Source organism: Syngnathus leptorhynchus, chromosome 9 (genome assembly GCF_054491065.1).
Source record: "Syngnathus leptorhynchus isolate UIUO chromosome 9, UIUO_Slep, whole genome shotgun sequence".
NCBI lineage: Eukaryota > Metazoa > Chordata > Actinopteri > Syngnathiformes > Syngnathidae > Syngnathus > Syngnathus leptorhynchus.
In genome coordinates this window covers 12134662-12151518 of record NC_141203.1, presented here as the reverse complement: position 1 = coordinate 12151518, position 16857 = coordinate 12134662, and the positions used below count along the sequence as shown (strand labels likewise).

Below are 16857 nucleotides of genomic sequence, written 5' to 3'. Positions count from 1 at the left end.
CCGCAATTGCAAGGCTTCATTTACATTGCACTCACGTTGTCAGACATTTGATTCAGGTCCGGTTTGGATCCAGATTGAATCAGTCCGATTTGGATCCAGATTTTATCAGTCCCATTCGGATCTCCATCTGGAGACACCTTTAATGAAGACCACCAGCACCACGCAGCTCCGTCTTGGCGTCCAGCACAGACTCCAGGAGGTAGTCAGTATCGGTATTGATAAGTGCAAAAGAGTAAGTACTGGTGTAGAAACTTAATTCCCGAATTTTAGACCCTAAACCTGGATTGAAACCCCCAAAAAATAAAACCTTAACCCTGGCTTTGAAATCCCAATTTGAAACCAGAACCCTTGTTGGGGATTCTAACTTCTTTCCACAGTTACCGATGACATCACGCATCAAGTGACTCGGCGGCCTCTGTGACAGAATCCCGATGTGATGATGTCAGCGTGTGATGCCCTCAGTGAGCGTCAAACGGCAACCGTCCATCTCCAGTGCGACGCAAGAGAAACTCCGCCGCTGTTTCCCAGTGAGTGTTTCAAAATCTTTCATGCTCTACGCCAAATCGAAATAATCCAAGATGCTAATATAATCCATCAAATTAAATATATTCATTTTTTTTTTTTTGGGAATGTCTTAAAATCTGACCTTGCAACTAACCGGAGCAAGTTGAACATCTAACAAAAAAAAGTTGCATGTTTGAGTCATATCGCTTGAGTGACACCTTACCTGTCAGTTTGTCTATCTGTCTGTCTGTCTGTCTGTCTGTCTGTCTGTCTGTCTGTCTGCCATTGCCTTATAAAGACAAAAACGTGGGTCTTTGAGGCGCGATTTTGAGTCACTTCCTTCCTGCTGGCTGTGACTAGATGATCGCTCGCTCAGACGGGAGCGCGCCGCAGACCGCTCGCTATCGTCGCTATCTTCAGCTTGGCGCCGCCAGACTCCTCCTTGCCACCACGCTCAGGTGAGGAACATCATCAGCTTCAGGGTCAGAAAATGCATTTGAAAAACTTGATCTCAAATTGAATTCCTGATTGAAACCTCCAACCCTTATTTAAGAGCCTTACTCTTGATTGAGCAACAACTGATACAGATTTCTAACCCTAATTCGGTTCAATACCCTATCCATGACTTAAAACCTTAATTTGAGAGCCTTACTCTAACCCAGCCTTGAAGCCTCAGCTCTTTCGAAAACCCTACCCTGACTTGAAACCCTCATTTCAAATCATGACCCAGAATTGTCTTACCTTTTCATCGGCTGACATCTTGATTCGAATAATTTGTCGTCTGAACATTCCAAGTTTTTATTTGACTGAAATTGACAGTACAACATTTGAACCCCTGCTGCGTTTCGGGAGGAAGCAATGTCGTTATGTTGAATTACTTGTTGAGATCTTTTGGATCCTATTGTGCGTTGGATGGTATCAGAAAGTGTTGAGTATCAAACAGGAAGTGCGGCATGTGAAGCAGGAAGTTGGCTAAAGTGAAGAGAAGCATTTGCACCACACTATGAAATCACGAGTGTCCTCGCTTCCTCTTCTCGGGTCGGGGACGGCGTTTTTCATTTCAGCTTTTTTTCATTTCTTTTCCAGCACTCCAATATGACAGGTATTTGCCCAGAGGAGTTGGAGGACCTGAAAGAGGCCTTCGCTAAAATCGGTAAGAACGTCGACCCAGTTCGCTTTCTCCGTCCGGCAAGTCTTGACACCTCCCGCCGTCTTCCGGCAGACCTCGATGGCAACGGCTTCATCAGCAAAAGAGAACTCAACGAGCTCTTCCGGGCCGCCAACCTGGCAGTGCCGGGTTTCAGGGTCCGAGAGATTGTCGAGGAGCTGACCAAGACCAGCGATCGGCTCACCTTTGAGGAGTTCACGCAGGTCAGTCCACCGACACGCCTTTAGTTGTCCGCCAATCCATTTTTGGACTTTCTCCTCAGATAGCTCACGGACTAAAAAGCACCGAGGTTGGCAAGACCTTCCGGAAAGCCATCAATAAGAAAGAGGGAATCCGAAATGTGGCCGGAACCTCAGAGCAGGCCGGCACGCAGCACTCATACTCTGGTAAGAACATAAATGCTTTTGTGAACTGAAGACCTTGAGGTCTGAAGATCTTTGGAGACAGAAATCTATGGAGATGAGGCTACAGGCTAAAGCAGCAATATTTCGGGGGGGGGGGGGGGGGGGGGGGGCTCCAGTCCATTTTGACAGTGATATTTGTCTCCACAGAGGAGGAGAAGGTGGCTTTTGTAAACTGGATCAACACATCTCTGGAGAACGACCCGGACTGTAAACATGTCCTGCCTGCTGATCCAGACACTGACGAACTCTTTACGGCTGTGGGAGATGGAATTATTCTCTGGTACTTTAAGAATCTTCAGACATAAATGATCAATAACCTCAAGTTCTTAATTCAGGTTTGAAGTCCTAACCTGGATTTGTGATGCCGATTTGAAAGATTAAGCCCGGTTGAAGTTGAAATCCTAATTGTGGCTCCGAGCCCTAACCTGGAACCCTATCTTGCTGTCAGTAAGATGATCAACCTCTCTGTGGCGGACACCATAGACGAGAGGACCATCAACAAGAAGAAGCTGACCCCGTTCACCATCCAGGAGAACCTCAACCTGGCCCTCAACTCGGCCTCGGCCATCGGCTGCCACGTGGTCAACATCGGAGCCGAGGACCTGAAGGAAGGCCGTCAGCATCTGGTCCTCGGTCTGCTCTGGCAGATCATCAAGATTGGACTGTTTGCGGACATCGAGCTCAGCAGGAATGAAGGTAGCGTTACGTTGTTATCATAGCTTAGCATGATGACTGTTGAGCGTTTTGATTGTTTTTGTCGCCATAGCTTTGGTTGCTCTGCTGAGAGATGGTGAGAGTCTGGAAGACATGATGAAGCTGTCACCAGAGGAGCTGCTGCTACGCTGGGCCAACTTTCACCTGGAGGTGGCCAACTCACCCAAAATCAACAACTTCAGCTCAGATATCAAGGTACAATACGAGATGAATGATTGGATGGACGTTGCTGTCTGATTGGCTGATGATGCCATTTGTGTGTAGGACTCCAAAGCGTACTACAACCTTCTGAATCAAGTCAGACCCAGAGGGACGGAGAAAGGAATCCCGCCAATCATCATTGACATGTCAGGAATCAGAGTGAGACTTCTTCAAAGCTTAAAGCGGTCTTAAAACTCTGAAGCTGGCTAATTGGAAACCCTAATCTTGTCTGGAAACCCAATGTGTGTTCCAGGAGAAAGACGAGGTACAGCGTGCAGACTTGATGCTGGACCAGGCAGACAAGCTGGGGTGTCGTCAGTTCGTCACAGCGACAGACGTGGTCCGCGGGAACCCCAAACTCAACTTGGCCTTTGTGGCCAACCTCTTCAATAGATACCCTGGCCTCAAGAAACCCGAGAACCAGGACATAGACTGGGGATCCATCGAAGGTTAGGACCCTAAAGACCCGAAGGATATGTGCCTAGAACTTCACTTTGATGTTTTTAGGAGAAACCAGGGAAGAGAGAACCTTCAGGAACTGGATCAACTCTTTGGGTGTCCACCCTCATGTCAATCATCTCTACGCGTAAGATGACATCATTAATACGAGCATGAAATGAAACCTTCATTTTGGCTAAATCTTTTATTTTAAGATCTAACCAATGTTTGAGACCCTAAGCCTGTCTTGAGACTAGAAACTAGGGATTTTGAGAGGATTCCAATATTTGGCTTGCTTGTATCCCGAAGTGACATGGAGGACGGCCTGATCATCTTCCAGCTCTACGAGAAGATCAATGTTCCTGTGGACTGGGAGCGGGTCAACAAACCTCCTTACCCCAAACTGGGCAGCAACATGAAGAAGGTGATGACGATGGTAACTCTGCCCCTACTAAACAGTCAACGAACGAGCGCTGTTGTCGCCCCCTACAGCTGGAAAACTGCAACTACGCGGTGGAGCTGGGCAAGAAGGAGGCCAAGTTCTCCCTGGTGGGGATCGCCGGCCAGGACCTCCACTCTGGCAATCGAACGCTCACGCTGGCGCTGCTCTGGCAGCTTATGAGGAGGTAACGCCGGCCGCCTCCATTGCGCCCCCCTGTGGGTGTGTTTTAGCTGGATTTTTTTTTAGGTACACACTGAGCATCCTGGAGGAGCTCGGCGATGGGCAGAAAGTGACTGACGACACCATCGTGTTGTGGACCAATCAGACGCTCATACAAGCTGGGAAAACGTCATCCATCTCCAGTTTTAAGGTAGCCCAAAGAAAACTTTGCGCACAAATATGTTTTGCAAGCAAAAAACGTTTGAATCCATTCGACTCACGTGTCGGTTCCTGCTTCGTTGTAATCGTGTGATTTGGGTTCATGTAGGACGCCTCCATCAGCACTAGCATGCCGGTTCTGGACCTGATTGACGCCATCCAGCCTAGATCCATCCGATACGACTTCCTCAAGACCGTCGACCTGACCGAAGAGGAAAAACTCAACAATGCCAAGTAAGGAACGATTTGATCTTCTCAAAGAACATTTCTTAAGGGTGTCTGCGTAAAAAGAACTCCGGGCCATGTGACACATTCTGGTTTCAATCCTGAACAGCCAATCGGAGCCAGTCTATTGTGACATGTGATCACCCTGTAGTGATGTTGTTCGGCAGGTACGCCATCTCCACGGCGAGGAAGATCGGCGCTCGGGTGTACGCGCTGCCCGAGGACTTGGTGGAGGTGAAACCCAAGATGGTGATGACCGTGTTCGCTTGCCTGATGGCGCGCGCCATGAAGCGGACCTGACGTGCTTAACGGAACAGACGACGGCAGATGATGGATGTCATAGTGCTGATGATGTCATAAGTCCAAAGCCTAGTGACTAGGACAAAGGACAAGAACATCCTTTTTTTTTTTTTCTTCTTTTTTTTTTTTTAAATAAACAAGATCATGTCAATTGTCAATTATTTGTACACAAACACTTTCTCAGGTGCTTTTAAACACGCTGGAGTTTCAATCTAAAGTTCCAGGAACTTGCAGTTCTTTGGACTTTGAGTTCCTCTAACTTGAGTGCCGAAGACCTCACTCCAGTTGGGATAAATGAGCCTGGAACAAAATGTCAACCTTAGTGACCACCAGTCAATCAATGTATGACCATTTCAGAATTCCCCCACAAAAAAGGTTTTATTTCCATAATTTTGCATTGAAAGGAGTAAAACTATTTACAGTATTTTTGTAGCCCTTATTTGGTAGTCTTAGCGTCAGGAGGTCCGCCGTCGCCAGTGTCCAGACTCTTGAGGAGGCGAAAGAGTCCGGCCGCCTCGCGTATACGACTGAATTCGATGCAGAAAGCCTGGACCTCGATGAACAGGTCCTGAACGTTGATGATCTTGTTACGGATTAGAGACTGAAGGAAGACGCACACCAGACGCACTAAACGGTTCTGGACAACAGCGACAGCGGTCATGTCAGTTTCGTCCCTCCGCTGAAGAGCAGCCCAAAAAAAAAAAAAAGTACGTCTTACCTGCATGTACTTGTCTTTGATCTGCTCACAGGTGGAAATGCAGTTGGAGATGTAAAGATGGATGAACTCTGGAGGTAAGTCCACAGCCGTGGTCAACCTGACGCACGCGATGAGCATGATGAGTTTCCAACACACAAGAAGCGGAGATGATGGGTGAGATCGGTGCTGACCTGTTGACAACCTCCATGGAGTGCAGCGACATGTCCATGTTGACCAGCACTGAGAAGTACTCTGTAATCTGACTACTTTGCATCAGCTTCAGCAGCATCTCGATGGCCACCAGGGGGTTGTTCTCCACCAGGTCGGGAAGCTTGGCGGGGGTCAGCCCGATGTGGTACACCAGCTTGGGGTCCTTCTCCAGCTCCGCCAGTAACTAATGGTGATGGGATTCACTCCATCAACATCGTTGTTGGCCATGTAGTATTATTTTTATTTTTTTGGGGGGTTACCTGCGACTGCTGCTGCGCAGACAACGGGCTCTTGAAGGCTTTGGCCATGACCCGTTTGATTTCCAGCCCGGTGCTGTTCTTGACGCACATGGAGCGGTCCCAGTGAACGCGGTGGTCCGGCTCGGTGGGGTTGAGCCACGCCAACTCGTCCTCGCACACGTGCAACGGGGGAGGAGGACGAATCAGCTCAGGGCGGAAGTGACCTGAGAAAGGACGCGAATAAAAAGAACCGGCTTGCTTGAGACACCGACGCTGGTTTAAAACCCAAACTTGAAACGTTGTTTGAGGCACAAAATCTAAACAAATCAACGATACTGACTTTCCAACGGCGGGCGCGGCTCAGTGACAAGAGACTCGATGATCTGATTGGCCACGGAGCTGTCGAATCCAGAGTTGGACGAGTCCGGGTCGGGGTCGTTGAGGACGCTGGGGAAGCTGGCCTTGCTCTGTGTGGGCAATTCGGACTGACGCTCTGCACCAACAACCAGTTGTGCACAATTTAGAGGTCACGTGGAAAGACTTTTGAGTAGATTCATCTTTTTTGAGTTATTTACTTTATAACCTAAAAACTGGTATTTGAAAAGAGTTGTGAAGACTTTCTATACCCGCCAGGGCGAGCTGGAGGCCGCTGATGTCGATGGATTGCGGCATTCCGCTGACGTCCATGCACGATACTTGTCTCGGGGTCTTCTTGAACAAATCTCGAGGCGGCGCCAACATCAGTTGTGACAAAAAGAACTTCTCAGGCTGCGTGATGGGTGGCAGGAAGCCTGGACGCAAACAAATGCCAAGTTATTGCTTACTTATTAGAATTCACTTTCTTTTAAAACACTTTGGTTAAAATGTACATTTGTTTTCCAATATCGAGGTTTTTTTCCCGTTTAAAAACGAACACAATTGTTAACTTAATTTAAAAACAGCTTATAATATTTAAATATATTCCTTTTTTTTTTTTTTTTTTTTTAAGATAAGCATTTTATTGCAATAACAGCCGGACTTTTGGCCACACTGACCCGAGAGCAGCTTCTCGGGCTCGGGGTTGAGCAGGTGCGCGAACACGGCGGCGAAGGGGTTCGCTGCCAGCGGCTCGGTGCGGTACATCTCCCAGAGCAGGTAGAGCGCGGTGAGCCGCTGAGGCGAGCTGGGCAGTAGATCGGGCTGCTGCAGGAGCATGACGAGAACCGAGCCCGCGCGGAAGTGCTCCGCCTTGCCGAAGAAGTGGTGAAAGTGAGTGGACAACGTCTCGAACGTGTTGGTGCAAGCCTCCTCCGAGATGATGCCCAGCAGGTTAGACAGCTCCTTCGGTGCCAGCGTCATGTTGCTCTACGTCTTAGGGGGACTCGCTACAATAATTTTGAGCGAACTTTAGGCATGGTTACATCAAGTCCCGAAAGTCTAAAAATCCAGCTGCAGGCGACCTAGCTGGCTAGCAATGAGTTAGCTTAGCGCGGCTAACCGAAAGAAAAATCGAAGCCATGGCGTCAAGAAAAGTCGTCGGTTTTACGCTCCGGAGGACTCAGAAGCCAATTAAGAGTTTTACTGGCCTATAAAGATGAACTATTCCCGGCTAGGAGGTGCCTTATTTCGAATGAAAGAACGCGGAAAACCCGGCGAGGTTGTAATTTTAAATTGGAATTTGACTTGACCGTTTCCTGAGAGGTGCATCATGGAAGGCGTAGTTAAAACGCGATGGCGAATCCGAGTGCTGATTGGTCACTTTCTTTACAGGTGCTTTGTGGGAAATGTAGTTCAAATTTGACCCAACAAAAATGGCTTCCCGCGGTGCAATATTGGAAATGTAGTTTATTGTGTTGCCGAAACAAGGCTTATGATAATCGTTGATTTAAGTATCAATTATGATTTATAACCATTTGAACCTTCAAGCAAAGAAATATATATTAAGATGAGTAGCTTGATAGCAAATACAGACATTTGTTTGTTTCTTGGGATTTGTGAAGCACATTTAAATTATATTGAACACCCTTTTTTTTAAATAAAAAGACAAAACAAGTTCGTAGGACAAAATATTGCAATACATTTTATTTTAAACATCTTGAACAGACTCGGTTAGTGTAGGATTGATTTTTGTAACCAATTAACCTTATTTTTACACACACACACACAAAGTACAATTCCATCATTTAAAGGGACAATCGAGCTTAAAAACCGAGATTAAAGCACATAAGAATATAAAATACAACTTGTGTATGTTTATAGATGTAAACATGGTACATGTGCACGCAAACACACTGTAAACTTCAAGAGTGGACAAAATGTCCGCTGGGCTCCACTTCACAACATCAAAAACACAAGGCTCAGAAATGGCATCACTATGTAAGTGTAAGGGCTTCTGGGTTAAAAAAAAAAAAAGTCAGTCGGTATAATGCATGATGGCCTCCACATAGTTCCCGGGGAAGAGTCCAGTGGTGGCGTTCATTACGCCCTCGAACCAGCCATCTTCGTTCTTCTTCAGTACGTAGATCATGGCGCCCTCCTGGAAAGACAGCTCATCCTCCTTGTCGGCCGTGTAGTCGTAGATGGCCACCACTGGGGGAGGGTGGAGGGAATATCATCATATTTTTTTGTTTATTTTATTCAGAGATGCCGCTAAAATTTGTCTGATCCACAAAATACAACATTAGGCAAAAATAACATTCAACCCCTACGCTCATGCTAAAGATGCTAAGCTAAGCCATAATAACCTTTCTCCAGGTAATTGCCGGGGACCCAGGGTGGGTCTTCTTCCGCATTCGGGTCGTTGTAATCCAACTCCGCCGAGTCCTCCTCTCCCCCCTGCGCGGCGACGTCCTGCGGGACCCGAGAAGGTCCCGTCTCCTCTGGGGTCGGCCGAAGGGGCGACGCCACGTCCGAGACTGGAAGCCAAACGGGTCGCTTAGCTAACGCTTTATTGGACGTTGAGAAAGTGTGGCGTGTACTGACTGGATTCTTGAAGGCGAGCCACGAAGCCCATGAGAGGGAGCTGAGGCGTGAACTGGAGGAGGGAGGGCGGTGGAGAGGCTGCAAAAAAAAACGGATGTTTTATCGGTCGCTTTTCAAACTATTTTTGGTTTGTAGAGGACTCGTGATACACATCCCGAGCCGTGACGTTATTCTCCCAGCACTTACCCGGGCTTTGGCCGTTGTAGTAGGGCCTGCCGTCGCTCTGCGTGCCGATTGGCTGCCCGGTGACAGATGGCGGGCGGCGGTAGGGCAGGGAGCCGCCCACCTGCGGCGTCTGCTGGCGAGGCTGCGGGCGATTCATGCTGAAGAACTGAGGCACCACGCCACCTGGTGCATCATGCACACTTTCAATTTTTGGAATACGGGGAAATCGCATCGACGCCAATTGGACGGATAACGTGGGAGGAGATGCAGACGGGAAGTAGGAACTCACCTTCCTTGGGTGACGAGGAGTGAGGGGAGGGAGGCGGTGGAGGGAGGCTGCAGGCCGTGCCGGGGATCTCGTTGGGCTTGGACAGAGGGGACGGGGGGGCGTGCGCCAATGGCGGCGGCATGGTTAGGGTGGCGGAGGAAGAAGAGGAGGGGGAGAAGGAGGAAGAGGAGGTCGTGGAAGAGTTGGGGGGGCTAGAAGACGAGCTAGCGGGTCCGGTGCTCGGGGAAACTTTAGGGAGAACATCAGGAAACTATAAATAGATACTGCGCTTTTTCGGAGGTCGTCAATTACTTGCGTGTTACCTGGGAAGATGGCGGGCGGCGACGGCGTGGCCACGGGGATGGGCACGCCGGTGGTCCCGCTGCCGCTGTTCTCTCTGCTGCTGCTCCGACTGCTGCTGCTGGGGTAACTCCCTCCGCTACTGCCACTTTAAAACAGACATTTTTATGGAATTCAAATGAAGAGGATTTTTTTGTTTTCAAAAACATAAGATGACGGCGATGGAGAAGAATGTTAGCAACAAGCGGAAGAAACTGCAAAGAATTGTGAGAGGTGGATTGGATGGCAGCTGTGGGAGGGGGCGGGGCCAAGCGTCGAGATTGGCGGAAGAAGCAGATGAGGGGACTCCCCTGTGGCGGCGGCCATGTGGCCATGAGGCTGACCTGGACGTGCGAGAGCGCTGGCAGTTGTTGTTTTGCTTTCTGCTGGTGGGGCTGCAAGCGTAGTGGTTGGGGACCACCGGAGGCCGCACGGGCTCCAGGGTCCTGTAGGGGGAGCTCTTCCTGCATGTGCATATGCAGGTTAGGTTTGGAGGCCAAATACATTTGCGCCCAAAATGAAAACTTTATGGTTATCGATCTCAAGCCCTGTTTTCATTCTTGTGCTCTTAAAGTGGATTGTTTGTTGATTGGAATGTTTGACCAAACACAATAACACCTATTTGACATTCTGTTTGTTCCCTTTGTGATCTTCTTGTCCCCTAGTAGAGAAAACCAAAACAAAAATGTGAGTGGAAATGGAAAAAATGACATATTGGGTTTCATTCTAATGAAAGAAACACATTTGGTCGAGTGTGAAGCTAAAAAACAGGGAGAAAGAGATTTGATGAGACAAGACGACCAAGCGAGAAGATCTCCATGTGGTTGACCTACATGCTGGAGGAGGGAGCGAAAGAAAAACAAGCTTTCATAAAGCATGATGTCATTCCTCCCAATGCTCTGTGAGTGTGTGCGCCCTCGCGCGAGTGTGATGTCATCGCCCGTGTGCCGAGTTGAATGTGTCATCATCTGGCCTCGGGATTCTGACACACACATTTGCTTTGTTGGAAACATGAACATAAACACGAACCCTGGCTTGAAATCCCGATTTAAGACCATTTTAAAATATTTTTAAAATGTAATTATTTCATAAATTAATTCATCTATAATAAATAAATAATATTCCAAAAATAAAAATATTTTTTAAATATCCAGAAATGCAAGTATACCTATAAGTGTTTATGTATGTGTGTTGCATTGTCAGTCACAAAAAAAGTTTGAGTCAAAATGGCAGTAGGCGATTCACATACCCAAAGATGCTGCGTCCCGCTCTGGGGGGGCTGGGGGGCTTCTGGCTGGGTGGGCTGGAGCCAGGCTCCTTCATGTTCTCCTGCCCGTTCACCTGTTGAAACATCAGTCTTCATGATGTCACACGAAGGAAGCATTATTTTTTTTTTTACGTCCAACCCAATCTAGAAATGCTCATTTGAATTCCTAACTCAACGACTCACCTTCAACCTCAGCAACCACTTAACACATCAACGAATGCAGAAAAAGACACAAAGTGCAAAACCCGTCAGCGTCACCACATCGGCATGAAGAAAGACAGGTGACGGCGGCGGTTATTGATCAGCCCGACTCACCTTGACGCCGTGCCCGACGTCATCCAGCGCGCCGAAGTCCAGCGGCTTGCGCACGTAGCGTAACGGCCTCTCCGGATTGTTTGGCGCCACGATTTTGTGAGCGCGGCTCGCGTTCTTATTGGTGGTCAGCACGCCGATCTCCCGTCTCGCCACCTTCTCCTTGTGGATGCCCACCGTCTACAAAACACCAACAACGCCTGTCAATCAAATATACAATCAGATTTTTCTGAGCATCCGTTGCAATTTTATGTCCAAATTTTCAGCCCACTTTTTTGGGGGATGCGGGGCCGGAACGCACACAAGTGTCTTTTTAAAATGTTGTACAATGGTTCGTTTCAGATCCACCCAGTCTTCATTGTCACTTGGCTGTAAGGAGCAAAAAAAAAAAAAAACACGAGATGCCGTCGGTCTTCTTTCAGCCTTGTCAGCAGCATGGCTGTGTGTGTGTGTGTGTGTGTGTGCGTGTGTGTGTGTGTGTGTGTGTGTGTGTGTGTGTGTGTGTGTGTGTGTGTCGAGGGTGGCAGCTGTTGTGTAGGCGAGCGTTGGCGCCGGCAGTGACGCCGGCTGGCACAAAGATGAGCTTATCTACTGTCAGCATTCATTTACACCAATGCATAACAAGTGAAAATCGTCCATTTTCGATTCTATCCATCTATCCTTCCTTGCATCCTTCCTTCCTAGCTTCCATGTCACCTGCGCAATGTGGTTGACGGAGCTCTCCATGCAACGAAGCTGAGACGTCTGGATGTCGAGCATCTGCAGCATGTTGTTGGCCAGAGTGTTGATGAGGTAGGCCACGCTGGCCACGGACTGCGTGGTGTAGCTCTTGGTCTCCTCCAAGGCGCCGCCTTTGTCCGACGCCTGGAGAAGAACGTCAGAAGAAGCAAAACGAGAAGGATGTCAAAGGTCACCGTTTCATCTTTGACTCCTTCTTATAGTAGTAACATGGCAACTGTGTGGACTACGTTTATTTTGTGTAAGCTCGGTGTTTACAAGCAAAGGATGTGTGTCGTGTGTATTTGTTAGTGTGTGTATAATGTGTGCGTAAGCAGGACGAATGCAATGTAGGTCAGCGCGAACTCATTCATGCCGGAGGTTGACAAGAAACGCACTGACACAGAGATACACACATTTCTTTCTACGAGGAGGGGGAAACGTGTATTACTGCAATACTGTAGTATTAAACAAGACTCATGTCAGGTGTATATGACAATATGGGGGAAAATAAAATGGACACTCAAGTGAACTGTCTTGATTTTAATTTTAACCTGTTCAGAAATAGTCAAGTGTTACTGGAAAAAGTGGTCATAAAACAAGGAAAAATATCGACTAAATTTGTTTTCAAAAATCTGAATGTGTTTTAGTAAGTTTAAGGCAAAATCGATTGTATAGAGCATCACTATATTATCGATTTTCAGGCGTGATAAACGGGGGTTCACTGGAAACTCGGTCCTGGCCGGTGGAACGCCCACTTCTCCACCAAAAGCCGACGCATCAGGCTCCACTTCCCCGTAAGCACTTACCTGGACATAGTTGGCCTCGCAGTATTCGGCCACGCTCTCTAAGTTGGGGAAACTGTCAAGTAGAGCCCTTCTCCCAGCGGGAATCTCCTCCTCGAGAAGCATTTGAAGCTCCGCCATCTTTACATGATTGCCTGACTTGCTGCCACAGCACGAGCTCAGCGTGCTGATGCCTTCATGGACCCTGGGATATAGCGCGACTACTATGCCGTCAGAGCTTTTGAAAACGGGGATTGACATCAGTTTACGTAAAGAAACGCTGATTAAAAAAATTAATAATAACGGCATCATATACCATGTTACGTTTGAAGGTTAATTAGTTGGCGGTGTTTTATTAGTTATGACATTTTGTAATGTAAACTGACTATCGGCGAATTTCTCGTCACGGTCTTAAACGCACCATTTTACAACTCCCACTTGAGTTCATTCTACTTTTTTTTCCACATTTCTAGCATTTGAACATCTTTAAAAATGTGATCATTTGAATTTATAATCCTAATCTGCACAAAAATTACTCATATATTATATTTGCATTTTACAAATGTCAAAGTTACATACATTAATTCTAAAATCGCAATAAAAAAATCAAATACTGTGTCGTAATTTAAAACAACACTTAAATTACATGTCCTATAAACTGTAAACTGAAATAATTTATGGGATTTAGAGGTCAGCAGCGCCACCTCATGCTTAAAAGTGCAAAGGTATGGCACAACAATTTGCTACTTTATTTCTTAAATTCACAAAATTACAATGAACAAAAAAATGTAAAAGAATTAATGACAGTAAAAAATAGATTTTGAATATAAATACTGAGAATTCTTGATTTCATACAAGGTCAGGCTGGGATGTCCACATTCTCATCGACTCTGGGATAGCTGTCAACCTCCATGGACATCAAGAACTCTGCAAAACAAACAAACAAATGAATCACCTGTATAGATAAAATAATATAAATATTAACAACCCAAATTTTGATGTTGTCATGGTTGATATTTGCACAAGCCCTTTTTTTGGTACCAATCTGTAAAACTCGTGACCAGGGCTCTTTTATTTTGAGTCAAACAAAACGATAAGACTTGACTATACCTTCTGTGTAGTCAACATCCGGCCGCGTGGAAATGACGGCCCAGGCCAGTCCCACCAGTACGGCCACCACCAGGTTGACTACGATCCACGGTCTCAAGATCTGCTCCTCGGAACCACGAGGCCTGAGGGAACATCACGCCCGTATCGGATCATTGGTAACTTGTGGCGCGAGGTTATTTATAAAGTTCTCACCATAGAGTCTCGTTGGCGGTGGGATAGAGGTGAATCCGATCGCTGGTCATTTGCTGACTGAGGGAAAGGACCAACGCTATGAAGTACACTGGAAAGACAACACAAGAAACAACTCCAAAATGATCTTATAGAACTAACAATGATCCAAGTGTTTGACTTACAGAAGGAGGCGAGAGCAGCGGGATCTAATGTGATGAAGCCCCTCAGAGCCATGGAGGCCTTGGCCAGGTTGACTCTGCACCAGGCAGATAATCCCAAATCAAATAATTGTGGACTCGCCGGCGAAGGAGAAGCGACCAACGTACCGGTCGAAGGCAGACACGGTGCTGATGGCGAGCAGCAGGTAGAGCAGCGACTGGGCGTTGTAGGCCAGAGAGTGATACTGCTGTAGGAGATTGGCCAGCGTGGACATGTGCTCACCCGCCAGCACGTACACCACGCTCACGTTCCATATGGCGTAGCCTGACAGGAAGCCGTGGCAGAACAGGCCCAGAATCCTGCCATCGCAACATGTGACACATAGCAAGAAAAGATGCCGCACCATGACGAGAAAGAATGAGCACACCTGAAGCTGCTGTGGACTTTGACGGCGATGTCTCTGGTAGTCCATATCATCTGTCTGGGCTCCAAGTAGTCGTCCACCTGGTCGGGATGTGGGAATTGCTCCACTCGCTCCGGCTGGAAACGTCCTATGCACGCGTATGGAGACTTTTTTATTTGGAAAAAATAGTCCTTAAGTAACATTCCAACTTACTGTTCCTCTCCACAAAGACTCTGCCAACGGGTTGACTGTTTCCATGGGGGGCGGAGAACAAGGAACGCTGGGGAATGGGCGAGGGGGCGTCCGCCGTAATGTCGTCATCGTCCGCTTCGAGGTGGTTGCTGTGATGCTCCGGGTATTTGGTCTTCCTGCGCAAGACAATCATAAAACAATCACTGTCGATATGAATACCTCAATAAATGAGTTGCTTACCTCTTCTTTTTGGTCCGTCTGGTCACAGCGACGGCGGGTTCCTCCTCGTCCACCTCGGCTTCGGCCGTGTTCCCATTTGGCGTGTCGGCGAGCTCCGCCTGCTGATCTGAAACCGCAACAAAATACATAATGGAGTTGTAACAAGTATCAAGTAAAACTGAAGAGGCTAACCAATAGTCGGCGTCCTCTTCTTTTTCTTTTTCTTCTGTGGTGCCGCTGCATCGAGGACATCCGGCGTTGCCTCTTCTCTGTTCTGATTGGTCAACTCCTCAGTCCCTACCTGCACGCACACCACTAAAGAAACAAGCCAATAATGCCATAAATGACTGATAATGTCACTAAAGTGAATATTTTTATACTCTTGTAACTCACCTTCACCATCGCCATTGTCGACTTCCTTCTTAGACTTCCTCTTCCTGCCCTTGACTGTTGGCATGACGACCAGTCTGCCAATTAGTGATTGAGGTCAGTCAATTAGCGCTAAACGTTAGCAGTGATTGGATTAGCCAACTAGAGCAGATGCTACGGGGTCAGGTTTAATTAAAAAAACATTTCGAGCGGTAAAAGTCATCACTTTGCAATGCTAACATGCTAACAACAACAACATGTCCTGGGATGAAGGTGTTAGCATTTAGCTCAGATAACATCCTGAGCAACTCCTTTCTAAACTATTAACCGTGCTGTTATCTATTATTATGGGTACTACTTTGCTACAAAGGTAATTGTACTCTGCAACTTCCACTGGTACTTTGATTCACACACAACTGGTTACTACTGCTATTGCTGCTGGTGGTATATCTACTAGTATGCTATGCTAAGTATGTATTACATCTGGTGGAAATAGTATGCTACGTAAACTATTATTGGTAATCATGACTACGCATGTTACTACTTGTATGCTTCATGCATTGCTACTAGTACTGGCACTAGTAGTTGTATGATACATATATGACTCCTGGTAGTGCTACACATAACTAGTATACTATGTGTTGCACTACAAACACAACAGTTATTACTATCAAGTGTTGCCATTGACACTAGTGCTACGCTACATGTATTACTACAAGTAGTGTTACTATGCTGCTCATATTACTACTGTTTTATTACGTGCGCTGCGCATGCTAAAGCTACCGCCACTCACCTGTCCACGCTGCGCTCAGCTCGTCTTCACGATGGCGACATAGACACTGATGTGAGTGACAGGTGGACATGTGCTGAGCTACTGGGAGAGCTTTGGGATGATGTAATTAGCAAAGCATTAGCAGAGCAGCCATTGACGCTAATCTGACCAGCAGGAGGCCGCACTAATGATTCATACCTGGGTCAAACTGTCGCCATCAAAAGACTTTCAAAAGATGATTGATTAAAGGAGAAAATAACAGAAAATAAAAGTTTGGAAGAGCGCAAAAATGTTGATGAATTGTGCCATACTTTTCCTCCACAACACTACGTCAAATTATGAAAATGATCTATATCACGAGGAAAGTGTCTTTTCTCATGGTAATCCAATATTTTGTCACTGAAACACTATACAAGAAAAACACAAAGGATGCAGTGGTAAATCCCGTTAGCTTGCGCCGATTAGCTCCATGTGGCGGATTAGCAGAGAGGGAGAGCGAGGTGTTGTTAAATATTAGGGGATGTAGGTCATCAGTTGGTAGAGAGCTAAATAGGTGTGAGTGTAGATAGGTTGATAGCTAGATATTCTAGGTAGGTAAATAGGTAGGTCGTAACAAGTTGAATAATGAGTGCCAGTAGGTTGCTAGCGCGTTAGCTATTTGGGTTGATGAGTAGTAAAATGGGCAGACATCTAAGTATGCAAAGTAAATAGGTTGCGCTGTTTGTAGC

At 46.9% G+C, this 16857-nt stretch overlaps 4 protein-coding genes across 6 annotated transcripts; 1 reads left to right on the top strand and 3 right to left on the bottom strand.

Moving 5' to 3' along the window:
* Positions 1-812: 812 nt before the first annotated feature.
* Positions 813-4925, top strand: lcp1 (lymphocyte cytosolic protein 1 (L-plastin)). Its single transcript, XM_085919673.1, has 15 exons — positions 813-962; positions 1591-1657; positions 1727-1875; positions 1935-2058; positions 2224-2356; positions 2525-2772; positions 2843-2985; positions 3055-3150; positions 3245-3440; positions 3499-3577; positions 3739-3853; positions 3922-4055; positions 4118-4241; positions 4359-4483; positions 4642-4925. The coding sequence occupies exons 2-15, from the start codon at positions 1600-1602 to the stop codon at positions 4772-4774; spliced, it is 1857 nt and encodes a 618-aa protein (XP_085775799.1). The 5' UTR covers positions 813-962; positions 1591-1599; the 3' UTR covers positions 4775-4925.
* On the bottom strand, positions 3454-7640 carry cnot11 (CCR4-NOT transcription complex, subunit 11). The gene is made up of 7 exons (XM_085919676.1): positions 6955-7640; positions 6547-6711; positions 6261-6413; positions 5942-6144; positions 5663-5865; positions 5493-5589; positions 3454-5411 (listed from the first exon to the last, which is right to left on the bottom strand). The coding sequence occupies exons 1-7, from the start codon at positions 7256-7258 to the stop codon at positions 5211-5213; spliced, it is 1326 nt and encodes a 441-aa protein (XP_085775802.1). The 5' UTR covers positions 7259-7640; the 3' UTR covers positions 3454-5210.
* Positions 7641-7956: 316 nt separating this feature from the next.
* Positions 7957-12928, bottom strand: LOC147051264 (abl interactor 2-like). 2 transcript variants are annotated; one of them, XM_085919674.1, is made up of 11 exons: positions 12759-12928; positions 11929-12096; positions 11236-11412; positions 10903-10994; positions 9998-10117; positions 9638-9762; positions 9336-9563; positions 9068-9229; positions 8882-8959; positions 8644-8814; positions 7957-8488 (listed from the first exon to the last, which is right to left on the bottom strand). In XM_085919674.1, exons 1-11 carry the CDS (start codon positions 12873-12875, stop codon positions 8313-8315), a joined length of 1614 nt encoding a protein of 537 aa, XP_085775800.1. In that variant the 5' UTR covers positions 12876-12928; the 3' UTR covers positions 7957-8312. The 2 variants fall into 2 exon arrangements, with proteins under 2 accessions (XP_085775800.1, XP_085775801.1); XM_085919675.1 differs by lacking the exon at positions 9998-10117.
* Positions 12929-13536: 608 nt separating this feature from the next.
* tmem237a (transmembrane protein 237a) lies at positions 13537-16223 on the bottom strand. 2 transcript variants are annotated; one of them, XM_085920705.1, is made up of 11 exons: positions 16151-16223; positions 15382-15455; positions 15181-15303; positions 15010-15115; positions 14791-14945; positions 14602-14725; positions 14342-14533; positions 14198-14271; positions 14037-14124; positions 13845-13966; positions 13537-13661 (listed from the first exon to the last, which is right to left on the bottom strand). In XM_085920705.1, the coding sequence occupies exons 2-11, from the start codon at positions 15443-15445 to the stop codon at positions 13594-13596; spliced, it is 1116 nt and encodes a 371-aa protein (XP_085776831.1). In that variant the 5' UTR covers positions 15446-15455; positions 16151-16223; the 3' UTR covers positions 13537-13593. The 2 variants fall into 2 exon arrangements, with proteins under 2 accessions (XP_085776831.1, XP_085776828.1); XM_085920702.1 differs by lacking the exon at positions 16151-16223 and having other exon boundaries at positions 15181-15445.
* Between the last annotated feature and the right edge of the window lie 634 nt (positions 16224-16857).